General features: G+C 42.5%; 1 protein-coding gene across 2 annotated transcripts; it reads left to right on the top strand.

Moving 5' to 3' along the window:
- The first annotated feature begins 301 nt into the window (after nucleotides 1–301).
- Nucleotides 302–19,977, top strand: LOC310865979 (bifunctional 3'-phosphoadenosine 5'-phosphosulfate synthase 2-like). Of its 2 annotated transcripts, none has more exons than XM_083775221.1 (11): nucleotides 302–449; nucleotides 1,228–1,463; nucleotides 4,144–4,282; nucleotides 5,206–5,324; nucleotides 6,678–6,791; nucleotides 8,593–8,704; nucleotides 9,378–9,583; nucleotides 11,047–11,182; nucleotides 14,340–14,608; nucleotides 16,821–17,050; nucleotides 19,049–19,977. In XM_083775221.1, exons 1-11 carry the CDS (start codon nucleotides 329–331, stop codon nucleotides 19,185–19,187), a joined length of 1,821 nt encoding a protein of 606 aa, XP_083631347.1. In that variant the 5' UTR covers nucleotides 302–328; the 3' UTR covers nucleotides 19,188–19,977. The 2 variants fall into 2 exon arrangements, with proteins under 2 accessions (XP_083631347.1, XP_083631348.1); XM_083775222.1 differs by lacking the exon at nucleotides 19,049–19,977 and adding an exon at nucleotides 17,329–17,540 and having other exon boundaries at nucleotides 16,821–17,069.
- The last annotated feature ends 943 nt before the right edge of the window (nucleotides 19,978–20,920 follow it).

The following is a 20,920-nucleotide window of genomic DNA, read 5'->3' as shown; positions in this document are numbered from 1 at the left end:
TCTGATCTCAGGTCAGAATTGGTTCATCAGACCAGTGTGTGTCCAGTGGAAACCTCGTATGAATCTGATCTCAGGTCAGAATGGGTTAAACTTTAGTTGACAAAAATGTATGTCGGCCGGCCTTGATATGGCGTCGTAATGCCTGATTTACACTTGGCTGTGCGCCAAAAATAGCCCGTCTACGAGCTCCACAACGCACTGCGTTGTGAGCTCATACTGTAGATCGGCTTTATTTTCAGAGATTTGTTTTACTTCGTTTTCGCCAGGGACAAAAAGACGCCGACGAAACGAACGGCGGTTCTTCTAGCACTAAGCAGCATTGTTTGTGATGCAGGACCTGAACAGATCCACCAACGTCGTGTACCAAGCGCACCACGTGAGCCGGAGCAAACGAGGCCAGATCGTCGGGACCCGAGGAGGCTTCAGAGGATGCACCATCTGGCTGACAGGTAATAAAGCATTCTAATAGGGCTATGCTGCTGCTAGGGCCATTCCTTTATCAAAATGACAGTGTTTGTTATAATCGATTAATAGGGCTGCTGCTGGGGCCATTCCTTTATCAAAATGACAGTGTTTGTTATAATCGATTAAAAGGTAGGGTATAAGTGATTTTCTTTGGTTAAAAATAATTGTTAAATAATTATATTCTGATAGTTCTTATATAGTGTTTGCTCAGTAACAAGTGTCTCCATGTCTCTCCAGCTCTTTAATAAAGGATACCAATTTTTATCCAATCAGGATAGAGAACTATAAAGATACAGATTAAACAAGTGAAATTGGACGTGATGGCACTGGATTCTGGAACTCTAGAGAAATTAAGCTGATACATGGGTACTCTCTCCTGATTGGTTTAAATGCTAAGGACAAGGATCAACAATGGCATTTGTGTGAGAGGCTATTTACCATGTTTGTCCTTTAACCCATTCTGACCGGGCACCCATTTTGGTGTCGGCATTATGTTATGCTTTAGCTATTGAAAAATAGCAGATCTACAAGCTCATATCGCGCCACCGAGTGGCGCGATACGAGCTTGTAGGTCTGCTATTTTTGAAAAAATCGAAGAACGACTGACATTTTTTTAGAATCTGATCTCAGGTCAGAATGCGTTAAATCAGACCAGTGTGTGTCCGGCGGAAACCTCGTATGAATCTGATCTCAGGTCAGAATGGGTCAAACCTATATAACGTCAAATAAATCAAATCAAATCCACCGTCATGCACAACGCAGGTCTGTCCGGCGCCGGTAAGACCACCATCGGCTTTGCCCTGGAGGAATACCTGGTGTCCCACGCCATCCCCTGCTACTCCCTGGACGGAGACAACATCCGCCACGGCCTCAACAAGGACCTGGCCTTCTCCGCCACGGACCGCGAGGAGAACATCCGCCGCATCGCCGAGGTGGCCAAGCTGTTCGCCGACGCCGGCCTGGTCTGCATCACCAGCTTCATCTCTCCATACTCCAAGGTTATTAGTGAGCACTAACTATGAGACCCTGCAGATCATGTCTGTGTGTCCGTGTGTCTGTCTGTCCCCCTGTTACACCACCCGCCCGCCACCAGAGGGCGCAGCTGTATCACACAAAACACACACACACGCACACACGCACGCACGCACTCACACACACACACACACACACACAACTTAACTTAATTTTTTTTAACTTAAAATGAAAAAGAAAAAACTTAACTTAAAAAAAACTTTAAAAACACTTAACTTCAAAAACTTAACTTAAAAATAAAATCTTAAAAAAACACAAAAAAACTTAACTTCAAAAAAACTTTAAAACACTTAACTTCAAAAAACTTAACTTCAAAAAAATTTCTTAAAAACTTAAAAAAACACAAAAAAACTTAACTTAAAAAAAACTTTAAAAACACTTAACTTAAAAAAACTTAACTTAAAAATAAAATCTTAAAAAAACACAAAAAAGATAACTTTAAAAAGAAAACCTTAAAAAAGTATGTAATTTATTCTAATTGTTGTTATTGCCATTTACGAGCTGCGTTCGCTTCCCGCGTTTGCGCGTCTTACTTGTTATCATCAGTGTCTGGGCTAACGGCATTACAAGTTATGCCGTTATACTGTAACAGTACAGGATACCTTTTTACAATGACATTCTAAATAGGTGGTGTGGAGGGGCGGTAAGATATTGAAAAGAGGTTAAGAAGAAAATAATTAAAGAGAAATAAAATAGAGGGTATTGCACATGCATAAGAATGGCAAATCGAGTGGCAAAGTGAATTTAATGTTGCTTGGTAGGCGTTCCTGCATAACTTTGTGTAAGAGAAATAAGAATGAACCCATTCTGACCTGAGATCAGATTCATATGAGGTTTCCACTGGACACACACACTGGTCTGACGAACCCATTCTGACCTGAGATCAGATTCTAAAAAATGTCAGTCGTTCTTTGATTTTTCAAAAATAGCAGACCTACAAGCTCGTAGCGCGCCACTCGGTGGCGCGCTATGAGCTTGTAGATCTGCTATTTTTCAATAGCTAAAGCATAACATGATGCCGACACCAAAATGGGTTCCCGTTCAGAATGGGTTAAACAAGCCCAAATTGATTAAATCAATTAATTACCAGATGCATTATTATTATCTGTGGGTCTGCTTGCTGACGTTATGCCACTTTTTAGCTGCGCTCCGCTGTTATGCTCACATTAGTGACCCCAAATAATTCTGAGGCAACATTGCTGGAGACGAGGCAGCCAATCAGAACTGCTCGACTAGCCATGCCGTGCAACAGACGATGGGATGTTATGGGTTGTTGCCAGTGGTGGCAATTAACTGTCGTGACAGAAATAATTAAGCTAACCAACCTCCAAAAACCAGGCAAGCAACTGTGTAGAAAAAGAAACAAACAATCCAAGTGTTGCTGGAAATAAGCAGACTTGGCAACCCTGGAGTAGACTATAGGTCGTGACTGGTCGCGTACATTTCCTAGTCATTCTTTAACCCATTCTGAACGGGAACCCATTTTGGTGTTAGCATCATGTTATGCTTTAGCTATTGAAAAATAGCAGATCTACAAGCTCATAGCGCGCCACCGAGTGGCGCGCTATGAGCTTGTAGGTCTGCTATTTTTTGAAAAATCGAAGAACGACTGACATTTTTAGAATCTGATCTCAGGTCAGAATGGGTTAATCAGACCAGTGTGTGTCCAGTGGAAACCTCGTATGAATCTGATCTCAGGTCAGGTTAACCAGCCGCTTTTCAAGCAGCTGGTAAAAATTGTGAAAAATCTAACCTATAGTATCGTGATTCGAATCGTATCGTGAGTTCAGTGAATCGTTACATGCCTAAGAACCACTGAAGGTTATGCGACTTGCCTTTGTCTTGATGGATGACATTTTTTAGCAGCCTTGGAACTTCAACAGATGTCTCTGTTGGGTTGGGTTTCTTTTATGTATATAATACCAGCAGGCACACCTTTTTAATGAAAATAGCAATGTGTGCCTGCAGGGAAATGATCATCTAGCCCATTCTGACCGGGCACCCATTTTGGTGTCGGCATCATGTCGTGCTTTAGCTATTTAAAAATAGCAGATCTACAAGCTCATATCGCGCCACCGAGTGGCGCGATATGAGCTTGTAGGTCTGCTATTTTTTGAAAAATCGAAGAGCGACTGACATTTTTAGAATCTGATCTCAGGTCAGAATGGGTTCATCAGACCAGTGTGTGTGTCCAGTCGGAAACCTCGCATGAATCTGATCTCAGGTCAGAATGGGTTAAAGTCATGGTTGTTATTAGCAGTTGCCCTTCGTCTCTACTGTCATCCTCTGTGTCTCTGGTTGCATGCATGGATGCATGTGCAGTTTGTACTGTACTGTAGATCAGCTATTATACTGTACAACACCATCTTACTGCAGAGCATAAATTATGCGTTATAGTTCATTTGCGTTTGCAGTTAATTGTGTGTATTGTATTGTGTTGATCCTGTTCAGGCAGTGGTGTTTCACAACCATGAGCACCTGGTAGAGATACAAAGATAAGAACACCTTTATTGATCCTGCCAGGGAAATTCACAGACGCTAAAGGCAGTACAACAACATGACAAAAGAAAGGAAGGAGTGTTGAAATGTTTAAAGACCCACATCCATCCCCGTCTCTCTCTCTCTCTCTTGTCTACCATTCTCCAGGACCGTGACGAGGCCAGGAAGATCCACATGGGCGCCGGTCTGCCCTTCTTCGAGGTGTTCATCAACGCCTCGCTGGAGGTGTGTGAGAGCCGCGATGTGAAGGGACTCTACAAGAAGGCCCGCGCTGGAGAGATCAAAGGTCTGTGTCTGCTGGCAGCGTTCATATCAAACTATGTGCTGGTTAACCCATTCTGACCTGGGATCAGATTCATACGAGGTTTCCGCCGGACACACACTGGTCTGATTAACCCAATCTGACCTGGGATCAGATTAAAAAAAATGTCAGTCGTTCTTCGATTTTTCAAAAAATAGCAGACCTACAAGCTCGTATCGCGCCACTCGGTGGCGCGATATGAGCTTGTAGATCTGCTATTTTTCAATAGGTAAAGCACGACATGATGCCGACACCAAAATGGGTGCCCGGTCAGAATGGGTTAACGTTCTCTAATTTAGTTTCCTTGAAGATTTATTATATGATCTCCCTAACAGGCAGCACTTTCAGATATGCCACGTTAACTGTACCAGGTTATAGGCAGGTGTAATCAAAATGGCATCGAACTGATGCCGAGGCCAATGTCCTCATGGTGGTCTTAACTATAGGAATTTGGCAATCCTAGCTAGAAGTTATGCCGAATAAATAATGGACCTCGATATGACAAAGGTTGAAAACCACTGAAGTAGGAACTGAATTGGCTGAGCCATCTCTTAATGAAACTTCACCACTTTAAGTAGATGCTTGCCTCTTGAAGAGGGCGGTCGCCTTTTCTTTTCTATTCTGAAGATGCAAGTAGCCGGGCGCAGCGCACGCTTGCGACCAGCAGCAATAACTTTGGTCTGACTGATGTATTTATATGTGTTTCAAGCATTATGACCTGCTGTAAAACCTTTTGCCCTTCGGGGACACTAATAAACAACCTTGAACCTTGAACCTTTAACCCCTGTCTACTTCATTAAAGGGGTCCTCAACCGGAAAAGGGACGTCGGTGTTCATGTGATAATTAATCACATATCTCTCTCTCTCTCTCTCTCTGTGTCTCTCTGTCTCTCTCTCTTCGTTGTCAGGTTTCACTGGGATCGACTCGTGTTATGAGCGACCGGAGACACCAGAGCTGGTGCTGAAGACGGGAGAGCAGACTGTGAACGAGTGCATCGAGCAAGTGCTCAAACTGCTGAGGGACCAGGTGGGGACAGGAAGCACGTTCTATAACCCATTCTGACCTGAGATCAGATTCATACGAGGTTTCCACTGGACAACACACTGGTCTGATTAACCCATTCTGACCTGAGATCAGATTCTAAAAATGTCAGTCGTTCTTCGATTTTTTCAAAAATAGCAGACCTACAAGCTTGTATCGCGCCACTCGGTGGCGCGATATGAGCTTGTAGATCTGCTATTTTTCAATAGCTAAAGCATAACATAATGCTAACACCAAAATGGGTGCCCGTTCAGAATGAGATAACCTCTGCCTGAACCAACAAATATCAACAATTCAGTGCTAGAAAATAACCAAGTGCATTTAGGCAAGCATTGAATATTAATTGATTGAATGCTTCCATTGTGGTCCGGTACAGTATTCAATGAATCGACATAAAAGATTAACACGATGCATGTCATCAACAAACACAAACACAAATGATGGGACAATTACATGTTTTTAAGCCAATTTTGGAAGAAACCCAGTGATTTACATCCTTTAACCCATTCTGACCGGGCACCCATTTTGGTGTTGGCATCATGTTGTGCTTTAGCTATTGAAAAATAGCAGATCTACAAGCTCATATCGCGCCACCGAGTGGCGCGATACGAGCTTGTAGGTCTGCTATTTTTGAAAAATCGAAGACACTTTTAGAATCTGATCTCAGGTCAGAATGGGTTAATAATGAAACTGTCAGGATGTAATAGACATTTTTAGAATCTGATCTCAGGTCAGAATGGGTAAATGGATGCTGTCGGGGGCGTTCCGTGTTTTGATGGCTGAGTAGTTGAAGGAGATTTCTTTCCCCCATGTTTGTTCTACATTCAGGTGGTACTAGATCATGGTTGCTCCCTCTAGTGTTGTGGCTGTGGGTGTGCAGGGCACAGCACTGCACTTAATCTTTATGGAATATTGTACATTTAATGTTTACACACTAATCTAGTAGCCAATTAAAGCATAATGTAATTAACCCATTCTTCCTGAGATCAGATTCTATAAACGTCTTCTACATCCTGACAGTTTTCTGATAAAGCTATGTTTCTATGTCAGTCGTTCTTCGATTTTTCAAAAATAGCAGACCTACAAGCTCTTATCGCGCCACTCGGTGGCGCGATAAGAGCTTGTAGATCTGCTATTTTTCAATAGCTAAAGCATAACATGATGCTAACACCAAAATGGGTTCCCGTACAGAATGGGTTAAGTGGCATTACCGGGTATGTCAGCCTCTGCATCTTTTAAATTGAACAGCCTTCAAAATATTCCAGGTGAGGTTACAGTTGGCTTTGCACAGAAATATAATATATAATATTGTATACCTTTTTGTCTTTGTGCCCGTAGAATATAGTACCCAGTGGGGTTCTGGAAGAGGTGAATGAGCTCTTTGTTCCAGAGAATAAGCTTCACCTGGCTGTGGCTGACGCAAGCACACTGCCCACCATCACCATCACCAAGGTAACATGTTTAATAATGATTGATGGAATACTTTATCCCATTCTGACCTGAGATCAGATTCATACGAGGTTTTCCACTGGACACACACTGGTCTGATTACCCCATTCTGACCTGAGATCAGATTCTAAAAAATGTCAGTCGTTCTTCGATTTTTCAAAAATAGCAGACCTACAAGCTCATATCGCGCCACTCGGTGGCGCGATATGAGCTTGTAGATCTGCTATTTTTCAATAGCTAAAGCACGACATGATGCTGACACCAAAATGGGTGCCCGCCCAGAATGGGTTAAAGCACCTAAAGTAAAATGACTCATTATGTAAGAATTGGCCGTTTTTAAGTTTTCAAAAATAGCAAATCTACATACAAGATGCAGACGGAGCGGCTATTTTCAAATGGCCGGAATGAAGTGGTATGTTTTGTAATACTAATCAAAATCTACAAAGTAACTAGTAACTAATGTTTTCAAAGTAAAAAGTATTGGAAATTGGAAATACTCTAGTAAAGTAAAAGTACCTCAAAACTTTACTTAAGTACTAGAGATCAGCGGATGAGCTTTTTTTGTCACCCGAATTCCCGCGTGCATAATTATAATCCGCCCGTTATTCCGACCGCAATTTATTAATTAATCCAATTTATTAATAAATCTACAAGCTCACAACGCGTCGCTACGACGCGTTGTGAGCTTGTAGATCGGCTATTTATACGTACTTGTACAAACAATGTCACTCTCCACTCTCTCTCTAATTTGTGCCAGTTCATGGAAAATGATGAAATTAAAATACATACTAACGCCAAGATTTTGTGTGTTTTAAAAGCTATGATAAGCATATAGATGGATGCCATTAATTTATTTCCCGCGTTATTTCACCCGCGGTTTATCCAATATAACATATTGAATTGACCCAATTCCACCCTAAACTGCCGTTACCCGCGGCAACCGCGGCTAAATCCTTCCAAGTACAGTACTTGAGTATATACTTTCCACCACTGAATGACATCACAACCCTTTGAGATCGTATACACTCTCTTTGGTATTTTTTTTAAATACATTTAACCTATGCCTAAAATAGGGATTAATTATGAATGGATTATTTTATTAATTTATAGCATGTCCTCCTGGTGCAGTTGATGTGAGTGTTATTAACCCATTCTGACCGGGCACCCATTTTGGTGTTAGCACTATGTTGTGCTTTAGCTATTGAAAAATAGCAGATCAACAAGCTCATATCGCGCCACCGAGTGGCGCGATTCGAGCTTGTAGGTCTGCTATTTTTGAAAAATCGAAGAGCGACTGACATTTTTAGAATCTGATCTCAGGTCAGAATGGGTTCATCAGGACCAGTGTGTGTCCGGCGGAAACCTCGTATGAATCTGATCTCAGGTCAGAATGGGTTCATCAGGACCAGTGTGTGTCCGGCGGAAACCTCGTATGAATCTGATCTCAGGTCAGAATGGGTTAACGTATATATGACTTGTCCTCCTGGTGCAGTTGATGTGAGTGTTGTTAACGTATGGCTTGTCCTCCTGGTGCAGTTGATGTGAGTGTTGTTAACGTATGGCTTGTCCTCCTGGTGCAGTTGATGTGAGTGTTATTAACATATGGCTTGTCCTCCTGGTGCAGTTGATGTGAGTGCTATTAACGTATGGCTTGTCCTCCTGGTGCAGTTGATGTGAGTGTTATTAACGTATATGGCTTGTCCTCCTGGTGCAGTTGATGTGAGTGCTATTAACGTATGGCTTGTCCTCCTGGTGCAGTTGATGTGAGTGTTATTAACGTATATGGCTTGTCCTCCTGGTGCAGCTGGACCTCCAGTGGGTGCAGGTGTTGGCAGAAGGCTGGGCCAGTCCTCTGAAGGGCTTCATGAGGGAGAGAGAGTTCCTCCAGGTTCAGCACTTTGGAAACCTGCTGGATGGTAAGATTCTATAGGGCTGTCCCTCGACTCAGGATTGATCTAGTCCAGTGGTTTTCTTTTTTTTTATCCCATGATTATCCCATTCTGACCTGAGATCAGATTCATACGAGGTTTCCACTGGACACACACTGTGTCTGATTAACCCATTCTGACCTGAGATCAGATTCTAGAAATGTCAGTCGCTCTTCGATTTTTCAAAAATAGCAGACCTACAAGCTCGTATCGCGCCACTCGGTGGCGCGATATGAGCTTGTAGATCTGCTATTTTTCAATAGCTAAAGCATAACATGATGCCGACACCAAAATGGGTGCCCGTTCAGAATGGGTTATTATTATAATTTTTTTGCAGTCAACTTTTTCATCAGAGCTAGCTTTGTGAGAGATTAGTTATTGAGAAGCACGTTTTTCTATTATATCTACAGTAGGCATTATAAGCGACGACTAAATCGATCACACTCGCGTGAAGCGAGGGACGCTCTTATCATCATACATCGTCGTACATCACATTCCCGTGCTCAGCCAATCGGCCGAGCACATTCCATGCTCATTCATACAAACACACAAAGCTGTGGATAGGACATTAGCATGTTAGCATTAGCTTGTTAGCATGTTAGCATTAGCATGTTAGCATTAGCATGTTTAATTAATGTGTTTTTTTGGGGGGCTGTTTCAGGCGGTACGATCAACCTGTCTGTTCCCATCGTGCTGCCTGTCAGCACCGAGACCAAGGAGGAGCTGGACGGCTGTGCTGCCGTGGCGCTGGAGTTCCAGGGCAACAGGGTGGCCATCCTGAGGAACCCCGAGTTCTATGAGCACCGCAAGGAGGAGCGCTGCGCCCGGCAGTGGGGGACCACCTGCCCACAACACCCCTACATAAAGGTATACCAACCTGCCCCACAACACCCCTACATAAAGGTATACCAACCTGCCCACAACACCCCTACATAAAGGTATACCAGCCTGCCCACAGCACCCCTACATAAAGGTATACCAACCTGCCCACAACACCCCTACATAAAGGTATACCAACCTGCCCACAACACCCCTACATAAAGGTATACCAACCTGCCCACAACACCCCTACATAAAGGTATACCAACCTGCCCACAACACCCCTACATAAAGGTATACCAACCTGCCCCACAACACCCCTACATAAAGGTATACCAACCTGCCCCACAACACCCCTACATAAAGGTATACCAACCTGCCCACAACACCCCTACATAAAGGTATACCAACCTGCCCACAACACCCCTACATAAAGGTATACCAACCTGCCCACAACACCCCTACATAAAGGTATACCAACCTGCCCCACAACACCCCTACATAAAGGTATACCAACCTGCCCCACAACACCCCTACATAAAGGTATACCAACCTGCCCACAACACCCCCTACATAAAGGTATACCAACCTGCCCCACAACACCCCTACATAAAGGTATACCAACCTGCCCCACAACACCCCTACATAAAGGTATACCAACCTGCCCCACAACACCCCTACATAAAGGTATACCAACCTGCCCACAACACCCCTACATAAAGGTATACCAACCTGCCCACAACACCCCTACATAAAGGTATACCAACCTGCCCACAACACCCCTACATAAAGGTATACCAACCTGCCCCACAACACCCCTACATAAAGGTATACCAACCTGCCCACAACACCCCCTACATAAAGGTATACCAACCTGCCCACAACACCCCTACATAAAGGTATACCAACCTGCCCACAACACCCCTACATAAAGGTATACGAACCTGCCCACAACACCCCTACATAAAGGTATACTAACCTGCCCACAACACCCCTACATAAAGGTATACCAACCTGCCCACAACACCCCTACATAAAGGTATACCAACCTGCCCACAACACCCCTACATAAAGGTATACCAACCTGCCCACAACACCCCTACATAAAGGTATACCAACCTGCCCCACAACACCCCTACATAAAGGTATACCAACCTGCCCACAACACCCCTACATAAAGGTATACCAACCTGCCCACAACACCCCTACATAAAGGTATACCAACCTGCCCACAACACCCCTACATAAAGGTATACCAACCTGCCCCACAACACCCCTACATAAAGGTATACCAACCTGCCCACAACACCCCTACATAAAGGTATACCAACCTGCCCACAACACCCCTACATAAAGGTATACCAACCTGCCCACAACACCCCTACATAAAGGTATACCAACCTGCCCCACAACACCCCTACATAAAGGTATACTAACCTGCCCACAACACCCCTACATAAAGGTTTATATGTCTATGATGTGGATGATTCTATTTCCTGTATCTTTTGCAGATGGTTATGGAGGGAGGTGAATGGCTGGTCGGCGGTGACCTCGAGGTGCTGGAGCGAATCAGGTGGCAGGACGGGCTGGACCAGTACCGCCTCACTCCGCTGGAGCTCAAACAGAAGTTCAAAGACATGAAAGCAGGTTAGAAATTCAATTTACATAATGTATTTAATACTGATAACAAACAGTGGTGTGAAGTAACTAAGTACATTACTCGGGTACCATACAATTTAAATGAAGTACAAGGTATTTTTGTATTACTTTACTGGAGTATTTCCAGTATTCACTTTACTTCTACTCCACTACAAAGTATTTCTACATTGCGGTATTGATACTTCTACTTAAGTAAAACATTTGTGTTTAAAAAATATATATATCTCAGATTTATCCAACACTTTTCCTTTTTTATGTATTTTTGGGGCTTTTTCTGCCTTTATTAGATAGTGTAGGCTAAGTTGACAGGAAATGAGGGGAGAGAAATGGGCGGTGGCACGCAGCCGGTCGTCGGGATCGGGAGTCGAACCCGCGATACATCTATCTACAAGGAGAAGCAGTGCACCAAAGCATTATGGGAATTGTAGTCCAGGAAGGACTAGTGTAGTCCATCAGAGACATTGGGATAAAATCTGAAATATCTAAAAACCACATATTACATAAATAAAGACCCCCCAGAAAAGTGTTCTAAATCTTGTAAACGTCATTCACATTTTTTGCAAAAGGGTGAAGTGTCCCTTTTAAAGAAACCTTTTTATTTATCTTTTTAAAGATTTGTTTTTGGCTTTTTTCTGCCTTTATTGATAGTATCCAGTGGAGATTGACGGGAGGGAGGAAGGGAGGGAGAGAGAGAGGGAGAGAGGGAGCTAGGGTCGTCATGAGAGGGACTCGAGCACGCAACTTGCTGTCAGGCCAAAGCCTTATATATGTGGCATGCGCCTGGACCACTTGGCCAGCGGGCGACCCCACTTAACCCATTCTGACCTGAGATCAGATTAAAAAAATGTCTATTACATCCTGACAGTTTCATTATTAACCCATTCTGACCTGAGATCAGATTCTAAAAGTGTCTTCGATTTTTCAAAAATAGCAGACCTACAAGCTCGTATCGCGCCACTCGGTGGCGCGATATGAGCTTGTAGATCTGCTATTTTTCAATAGATAAAGCATAACATGATGCTGACACCAAAATGGGTGCCCGGTCAGAATGGGTTAAAGCCACTTTTAAATGTTTTTCAGAAGCTCTTGACAAAGGAACCTGGTGAAAAAAGTATAATGGTAAACTAAAAGCTTGCATGAAGCATGTCTGAGTTGCTGTGTTTATACTTCACTTGATGGCAGCCTCACGCATCTGTAAAGTGTTGAAAGAATGAATGCTGCAACCCTGTTCTTGTGCGCCTTCGCCCACTTTGACTTGTGGAACGCTATGCGTTCAACCACCCCGTTATGGTTGAGCGGAGTCCATCAGGGCTCTGTACCTGTTGTCATTTCGGTTTTCTTTCACCCATTCTGACCTGAGATCAGATTCATACGAGGTTTCCGCCGGACACACACTGGTCTGATGAACCCATTCTGACCTGAGATCAGATTCTAAAAATGTCAGTCGCTCTTCGACTTTTCAAAAATAGCAGACCTACAAGCTCGTATCGCGCCACTCGGTGGCGCGATATGAGCTTGTAGATCTGCTATTTTTCAATAGCTAAAGCATAACATGATGCTGACACCAAAATGGGTGCCCGGTCAGAATGGGGTTTAAGTGGTTGCGTTGTCTTGTCGGATGCTACAACAACTACAAGCTTGCGCTTGTAGGTCCACCATTTTCAAATAACACTTAAAGGGATAGTTCAGCCACCAAAAATATCTTTTCCCCCTATCGATCACTCACCCTATGGAGTATGGAGACTTGAATTCATGGATTGTTTTGTTTTGTTTTGTAATGTAATTTTGTGGGGGGTTTTTTTGCCAATAATTTGATGACCAGCAGTGGTTCCCTATGGAGACACAAATAGTCTACTTTGTGTCTCCTACCGGAAGCGCAACCTCTGCACAGCCGGTTATCAAATTATTGGCATATAGGAATGTGATTAAAAAAAAAACTAAAAACAACAAACTCCAGGGGCGTGTAACTGATAGAAAATAAGTTTTTTTTTCTGTGGGTGAACTAATCCTTTAAGTGGTTAATCGATTTGTCGATATATACATTTTATTAAAAAATATATATATATATTAAAATCCCTACTCTGCACCATGATTTCTGAACGTTTTGGAGTTGTACGTTTTGATGTTCATTTGCTGCTCTAGACTGTGCTCCCATCATCTGAGCTTTGATAATGACTCATGGCGGCATGTATGTGTGTAATGTACACTTTGCACAGAATGTACACTGGGAATGTGAAACAAAAACTATTTTACTTAAACTGTGTTTATAATGGGTGAATACATTATGTGCACTGTCCACTGTAGCTACTGTGTACTTATCTAATTCACTGGTTCCCAAACAGTGGGTCGGGACACGTTTGTTGGGTTCCTCATATTTTTAGTTTCCTACATTTAGTTTTGAATTATCTTTGCCTCGTTTATTTTGTCGTCTACAAACAACCTTTACTTTGATGTCGTCGTCGTCATCATCATCGTAACCTTTATGTCAGCTCAGAGTATACAGTTGGAGGGGCAGGCCCTCATTTTCAATGTAGCCGAGATACAGAACACAATAATCAACAGGAATGACATTCACAATGGAAGTGATCTGATTTTTATTTGAACCCATTCTGGGCGGGAACCCCTTTTGGTGTCAGCATCATGTCATGCTTTAGCTATTGGAAAAATAGCAGATCTACAAGCTCATAGCGCGCCACCGAGTGGCACGCTACGAGCTCGTAGGTCTGCTATTTTTGAAAAAATCAAAGAACGACCGACACAGAAACACAGCTTTTTTCAGAAAACCGTCAGGACGTAGAAAGACATTCATAGAACCTGATCTCAGGTCAAAATGGGTTTTAACCCATTCTGACCGGGCACCCATTTTGGTGTCGGCATCATGTTATGCTTTGGCTATTGAAAAATAGCAGATCTACAAGCTCATATCGCGCCACCGAGTGGCGCGATACGAGCTTGTAGGTCTGCTATTTTTTGAAAAATCGAAGGAACGACTGACATTTTTTTAGAATCTGATCTCAGGTCAGAATGGGTTATAATCAGACCAGTGTGTGTCCGGCGGAAACCTCGTATGAATCTGATCTCAGATCAAAATGGGTTTTAACGTCCACACCCCCCCCCCCCTCACCCCCCCACACCCCCTCCCCAGACGCCATATTTGCGTTCCAGCTGCGCAACCCGGTGCACAACGGCCACGCGCTGCTCATGCAGGACACCAAGCGGCGGCTGCTGGAGCGCGGCTACCAGCGGCCCGTGCTGCTGCTGCACCCGCTGGGCGGCTGGACCAAGGACGACGACGTGCCGTTGGAGTGGAGGATGAGGCAGCACGCCGCCGTGCTGGACGAGGGCGTGCTGGACCCCGACAGCACCATCGTGGCCATCTTCCCCTCACCCATGATGTACGCCGGGCCCACCGAGGTGAGGGTTTTGATCGATTTGATTGATTGATTGATTTGATTGAGTCGTTGGTTGGTTGCGATGGTGGAAAAAAAAATACTTGATTGTTTTACGGTACTTAACCCATTCTGACCTGAGATCAGATTCATATGAGGTTTCCGCCGGACACACGCTGGTCTGATTATAACCCGTTCTGACCTGAGATCAGATTCTAAAAAAAAATGTCAGTCGTTCTTGGATTTTTCAAAAATAGCAGACCTACAAGCTCGTAGCGCGCCACCGAGTGGCTATTTTCTGCTATTTTTGAAACTTAGTGAACTACTGATTTAGAAGACATTTGTAGAATTTGTCTATTACATCCTGACAGTTTCATTATCAACCCATTCTGACCTGAGATCAGATTCTAAAAGTGTCTTCGATTTTTCAAAAATAGCAGACCTACAAGCTCGTATCGCGCCACTCGGTGGCGCGCTATGAGCTTGTAGATCTGCTATTTTTCAATAGCTTAAAGCATGACATGATGCTATAACACCAAAATGGGTGCCCGTTCAGAATGGGTTAAGTAAAAGTACCAATACTGCAATTTTGAAGTACTGCGTTAAAAAGTAAAAGGTACGGAATTGAAAATGTACTTGAGTAAAAGTGCAAAATTATCAGCGTCAAAATGTACTTAAAGGACCACTTCACCACTTTTCAACCTATCTTCCTATAATAGGTCCTCACTAATAATCATGATAAAATGGCACGATCTTTTTCTACTCAGTCTGTCTCATAGGAGGGCTGTGGGCAGTTTAGAAACCGTCTTCCAGTGACATCATCATTAGGCAGATATTTTTTAAACAAGATTTTTTTACAAAAATGTTTATATTTTCATTATCGTGAGAACAATGGCTTCCATTTTCGCATTGCAACTTTTCAGGACTAGAAAGCCTGCAGTTTTTATTAGCCTGTATTCCCCATCGATGATGTCACTGGAAGACGGTTTCTGAACAGCCCTCCTATGAGACACAGACGGAGTAGAAAGAAATGCTCCATTTTTTTCATGATTATTAGTGGGGACCTATTATATGAAGATAGGTTGAAAAGTGGTGAAGTGGTCCTTTAACAGTTTGACTGTTTTTTACGATTAACCCGCATTTTAATCAACCCCCCTTCACTGCCGAGATTGTTGTATTACCTTTAGAGCATACGCTGAATTATTTGGGCTTTTAATCCGCGAAAATCCATCAAAAAAAGCTCCCGTGGTTTGTTATGATCTGTGTGTAGCATCCACCATCTTGGTGCATCCGGAAGACGCACACAAGATTGGTTTCAATGAGGCGTTGCATCCAATGCATTTCCATTGGCCTCAATTTCCCAGAAGCCCTAGCAGCCCACAGCATGTGACGATTTCCGGTTTCGTCATCACAGCGAAGGCATCCAGTCTCATACTCCGCGACGAAGACGGATTTTCTTTTGATTCATTACATTACGGCGGATTAAACACATAAAACAAAAGGCGGGTATGTCCGATACGGCAGCGACATTAACCTGGAGTAATCCATTCCCGGCACGGAAACTGTTAAAGTACTAAAAGTGAAAGTACTCATATTGCAGAATGTCCCATTTCACAAGTTCAAAATGTGTACAAAATCTATTGAAAATCGCAGATCTATTCTACAAGCTCTACAATGCGTCGCAACGTGACGCATTACTTACCAATTAAGTAAATTGGTAAGTAACTAGTATCTAAAATGTTCTAATAATTGTAGTGGAGTAAAAGTAAAAAATTTGGTTCTGAGATGTAGTGGAGTAGAAGTAAACGTACTGGAAATTGGAAATACTCAAGTAAAGTACAAATACCTCAAAAGTGTACTTAAGTAAAAGTACTTAGTTACTTTCCACCACTGATTGATTGATTGATTGATTGATTGATTGATTGATTGAATACTTTATTAGTCAGAAATGTAAACAGCACGTGGTACTGTCTGGGGGACTTGTTTCCATTGTGGTCCTATGCATTGAATTCATCAACGTAGCATAACAAATGAACACAATAATACACGTCACCCACAAATGCAAACACTATACTGCTTGTGCAAAGTAGACTTTTGTATCTATGCACCTAACAAACTGTCCAGCAGGGGTCAGCAGAGGCAATGCAGTAACAGTACAGATATTTTTGCAATATCTGGTGTATTTGTTTTTGAATTGTTTTAAAAGATCTAATCAAATCGAACCCCCCTTCTTCCAGGTGCAATGGCATTGCAGGGCAAGAATGGTGGCTGGGGCCAACTTCTACATAGTGGGCCGCGACCCGGCGGGCATGCCCCACCCCGAGACCAAACAGGACATGTACGAGCCCACCCACGGGAGTAAGGTCCTCACCATGGCCCCTGGCCTCACCTCCGTGGAGATCATCCCCTTCAGGGTAGCTGCATACAACAAGGTCAAGAAGGCCATGGACTTTTATGACAAGGAGCGGTGAGTATATGATGAGATTGTTCATTGTTAACCCATTCTGACCTGAGATCAGATTCATACGAAGGTTTCCGCACTGGACACACGCTGGTCTGATGAACCCATTCTGACCTGAGATCAGATTTTTTTTTTAAAGTCAGTCGTTCTTCGATAAAAAAAAAATAGCAGACCTACAAGCTCGTATCGCGCCACTCGGTGGCGCGATATGAGCTTGTAGATCTGCTATTTTTCAATAGCTAAAGCATAACATGATGCCGACACCAAAATGGGCGCCCGGTCAGAATGGGTTAATACTAGTCTGTCACCATTAGGGCTGGGTCATCATCGTGATATTTTTACCTGATGACTAATTGTCTATACTCAAACCACATTTATAAAGCACACTTACAACGAAAAGGTCGAAGAAACGAGCATGCACGCAACCATTTAACATGGGGCCCGCCCCCGGCTTGCGTCAACGTTTCTCAACTTAGCTACCCCTCAAATAATAATCACCAAGGTGCGTCAGTCATTTTCTGTGTGAAAAGGCCTTATAAGGCTGGAGGTTCAACTACTTTTAGCTCCTGTGATCAGGGCCAACACACATATCCGGTTTTTGGCGATTTGTAAATGAAAACATTGCAGGAACATTTTAAACATTGCAATGCAAATATGTTGATGGGCCAGCACTGCCAGTAAGGTAGAGTATAAGGTCATTCTGGCCCCAGGCTTGGAACAAAACAAGATAAGGTGTAACAATGGTGTAACCTAACCTGATGTATGACATCTCCATATTTGGGGCAATCATCTAGTGTGCTGCGCCCCGGGTGTGCTGAGCGCTTGCACTGAAAGACTCTACTCAGAAGTCGGGGTTGTTCAGTGTGAGTGCGTCAGGGCGAAAGCTAAGCTAACTAATTAAAAAGGCAAAGCATTGTACTGTGCATCACCATACAAGTGTACACCATTTACTTTGGCCCATGTTTGAACATTTCGTAAACATATGACATACTCGTCACATACTCTCTATTACTCTGTGACGTGACCACCCAGCGCACACAAATAACCGAGCACGTTCCCAGTGCGCATATATACGAACGCACTCGGGATTTCTTCTCCACTAGTCCCTCCCTAACATTTGTCTAGTTTTTATTTATTGTCAATATATGAATTAGTCATTATAGTTTTAGTCGTCGTACCTTACAAGGTAGTCGACAAACATTTTTTTGTCATAGTTTTAGGGCTGCAACTAACGATTATTTTCATAATCGATTCATCTGCCGATTATTTAAACGATTAATCGATTAATCGGATTATGACACTAATTTAGCTATGTTCTAACTAACAGAAAATATAATTAATTAAAATTTTCATTTGATTAGCTGCTGATTAGGTTGCTATTCAAATAAAATACTAAAATTAATGAAAGCAACTCATGGTGTCTTTAGGCTTATTCTGACTGCATACATTTGATTAAAGAATAACTGCACATGTGTCAGTCTAGAAGGAACAGTAATCTTCTGAACTCAAATAGGTCATTTAAAAAAGCCATATGTTTTGTACTTGATACTATAAATCGTTATGTGTCATATTTTGCTTTGCAGTCGCTACTGTGCAACTATCATCAGATTGTAAGGGAAGAGAGATGGATCACTCCTCTTTAATTAGTTACACTTAACACTGGATAACTATGGTTAAAAACTATGGTTAAGTGGGAAATCACCTATGATAAATTGCAAAAAACTAGTGATTAGTTGCCGATTCGATTAATTGATTACCAAATTAGTTGACAACTAATTGAATAATCGATTTGATTACGATTAATCGATGAATCGTTGCAGCCTTACATAGTTTTAGTTGACAACTATTGTGCCAATTGTTTTTAGGAAACAGCACTGGCGTGGAGGACTCCTGTCACACTGTTTCATAATTTTACCATAGATTGGAACAGCTTAACAGACATTTGCCGCTGTTTGTTTTTGCTCTACTAATGCCTGTATATATATATATATTATTATTTTTTAGAAATGCTGACTTTGAGTTCATCTCCGGCACCAAGATGAGGAAGCTGGCTCGGAGTGGAGAGAATCCCCCAGAAGGCTTCATGGCTCCCAAAGCCTGGAAGGTTCTGACCGACTACTATAGCTCGCTACAGAAGGACTAAAAACTCTCACATAGCTCCCAAAGGCCAATTTAAGCTTGGAAGCGACAAGTTTTTCATCTCATTCCGAGTACCTTTTTTCACTGCCTGCCGACAGTGGTTCTCAAACTTTCTCAAGTCAAGGACCTCTGGTATTTGGCCACACGGACCCCCATCTGAAATGTTTTTGAGCCCCCAGAAGAGAAGATTTGTGTAAAAGAATTTCAAGATTATTCAACGTTTTCCAAACAATTTCGATATTTTTCAAAGATGTTACAGAAATAGCAGATGTACAAGCTTCGTGCCGCGCTCTGCAAGCTTGTTTATCTGATATATCCCAATATAAGCCAACATATAAATGGATGAAATGGTCAAAATGATTGCGATATTGCCATATTAACGACATTTGCGGACCCCACTTTGAGAACCACTGGTCTGCAATTCAACGACTCTCCGGAAAAATTACCTCATTTTCCCCAAACAATCAGCAACACATTTTGTCTGTTGTTTTCGAGGTGACTGTTGTCGCGCGATGCACCGTTTATACACTTGTCGCTCCAAAGCATGGAAATGGCCTTAACGCGACGCATGGAGCAAAACACAGCAAAACAAAAACAAAAAAAACGGTCTGGGCATGTCTTAATAAACATCTGATCTTCACGCTTGTAGGGTCGGCTGTTTTCTAGCAAAGACATTTGGTGTAGGGATGGAAAAAGAAGGGGACCAAGTATAGACCCCTGGGGGGACCCCGATCAATAAGGGTATCATAGGGTCTAAGCGGTTAACTCGGACCGTGTATAAAGATATCCACCGGAATTAACCCATTCTGACCTGAGATCAGATTCATACGAGGTTTCCGCCGGACACACACTGGTCTGATGAACCCATTCTGACCTGAGATCAGATTCTAAAAATGTCAGTCGTTCTTCGATTTTTCAAAAAATAGCAGACCTACAAGCTCGTATCGCGCCACTCGGTGGCGCGATATGAGCTTGTAGATCTGCTATTTTTAAATAGCTAAAGCATAACATGATGCCGACACCAAAATGGGTGCCCGGTCAGAATGGGTTAAATTGCCGCTCTGGATTTTTATTGTGCATTATTATTATTATTATTTTATTACGACTTTTAGACATCCTTCAAGTGTCATGACTTTGATTGATAGATTTAGTTCAAATGAATTAATCAGTCGTGACATTCTTTCTCCATTTTCTTTTTTCACTAAATTAAACAACGTGCTTTGAGCGAGTGCGTAAAGCCCACTCAAGCACTCTCAATCTCTGTTTCAGTTCAACTGAAACCTTTGTTTTTTACGATCTTATGCATTTTAACTTCAACTATATATTTAACTAGATTGAAGGTAACGATATTCTTCTGCTTATTTTTCACATTCCATCAGAATAAGAAACATTCCTGAATCATTTGAGATATGTAGGTACTAGGTATTATCTTATCTATGGTGCTGCGCAAAATAGATTTAACTGCGTGCCATATTGCTACCTATTTGTATTACAATGGAAGTAAGTTACTTTTTTATTTATGTTCATGTTTTGTATTGTGTTTGATAAAAAAACAAAATCATAATAATTTAAGTGCCTTGCCTTTAACGAATGTAAACACTATGAAACCGTCATTATAGAAATGTATTGCTCGTGCCACAAATGGTGACTTCCGTTCACAGATGTCACTGATGCTATGAAGAAGGCATAATGTGTGTTTATGCAATGAGAGCAAGAGATTTTAAATGTCAATGGGGG

The sequence above is a fragment of the Protomyctophum parallelum genome (assembly GCF_964188405.1).
Source record: "Protomyctophum parallelum genome assembly, chromosome: 10".
Lineage (NCBI taxonomy): Eukaryota > Metazoa > Chordata > Actinopteri > Myctophiformes > Myctophidae > Protomyctophum > Protomyctophum parallelum.
The sequence above is the reverse complement of the archived record's forward strand: the minus strand, read 5'-3'. Positions and strand labels throughout refer to the sequence as shown.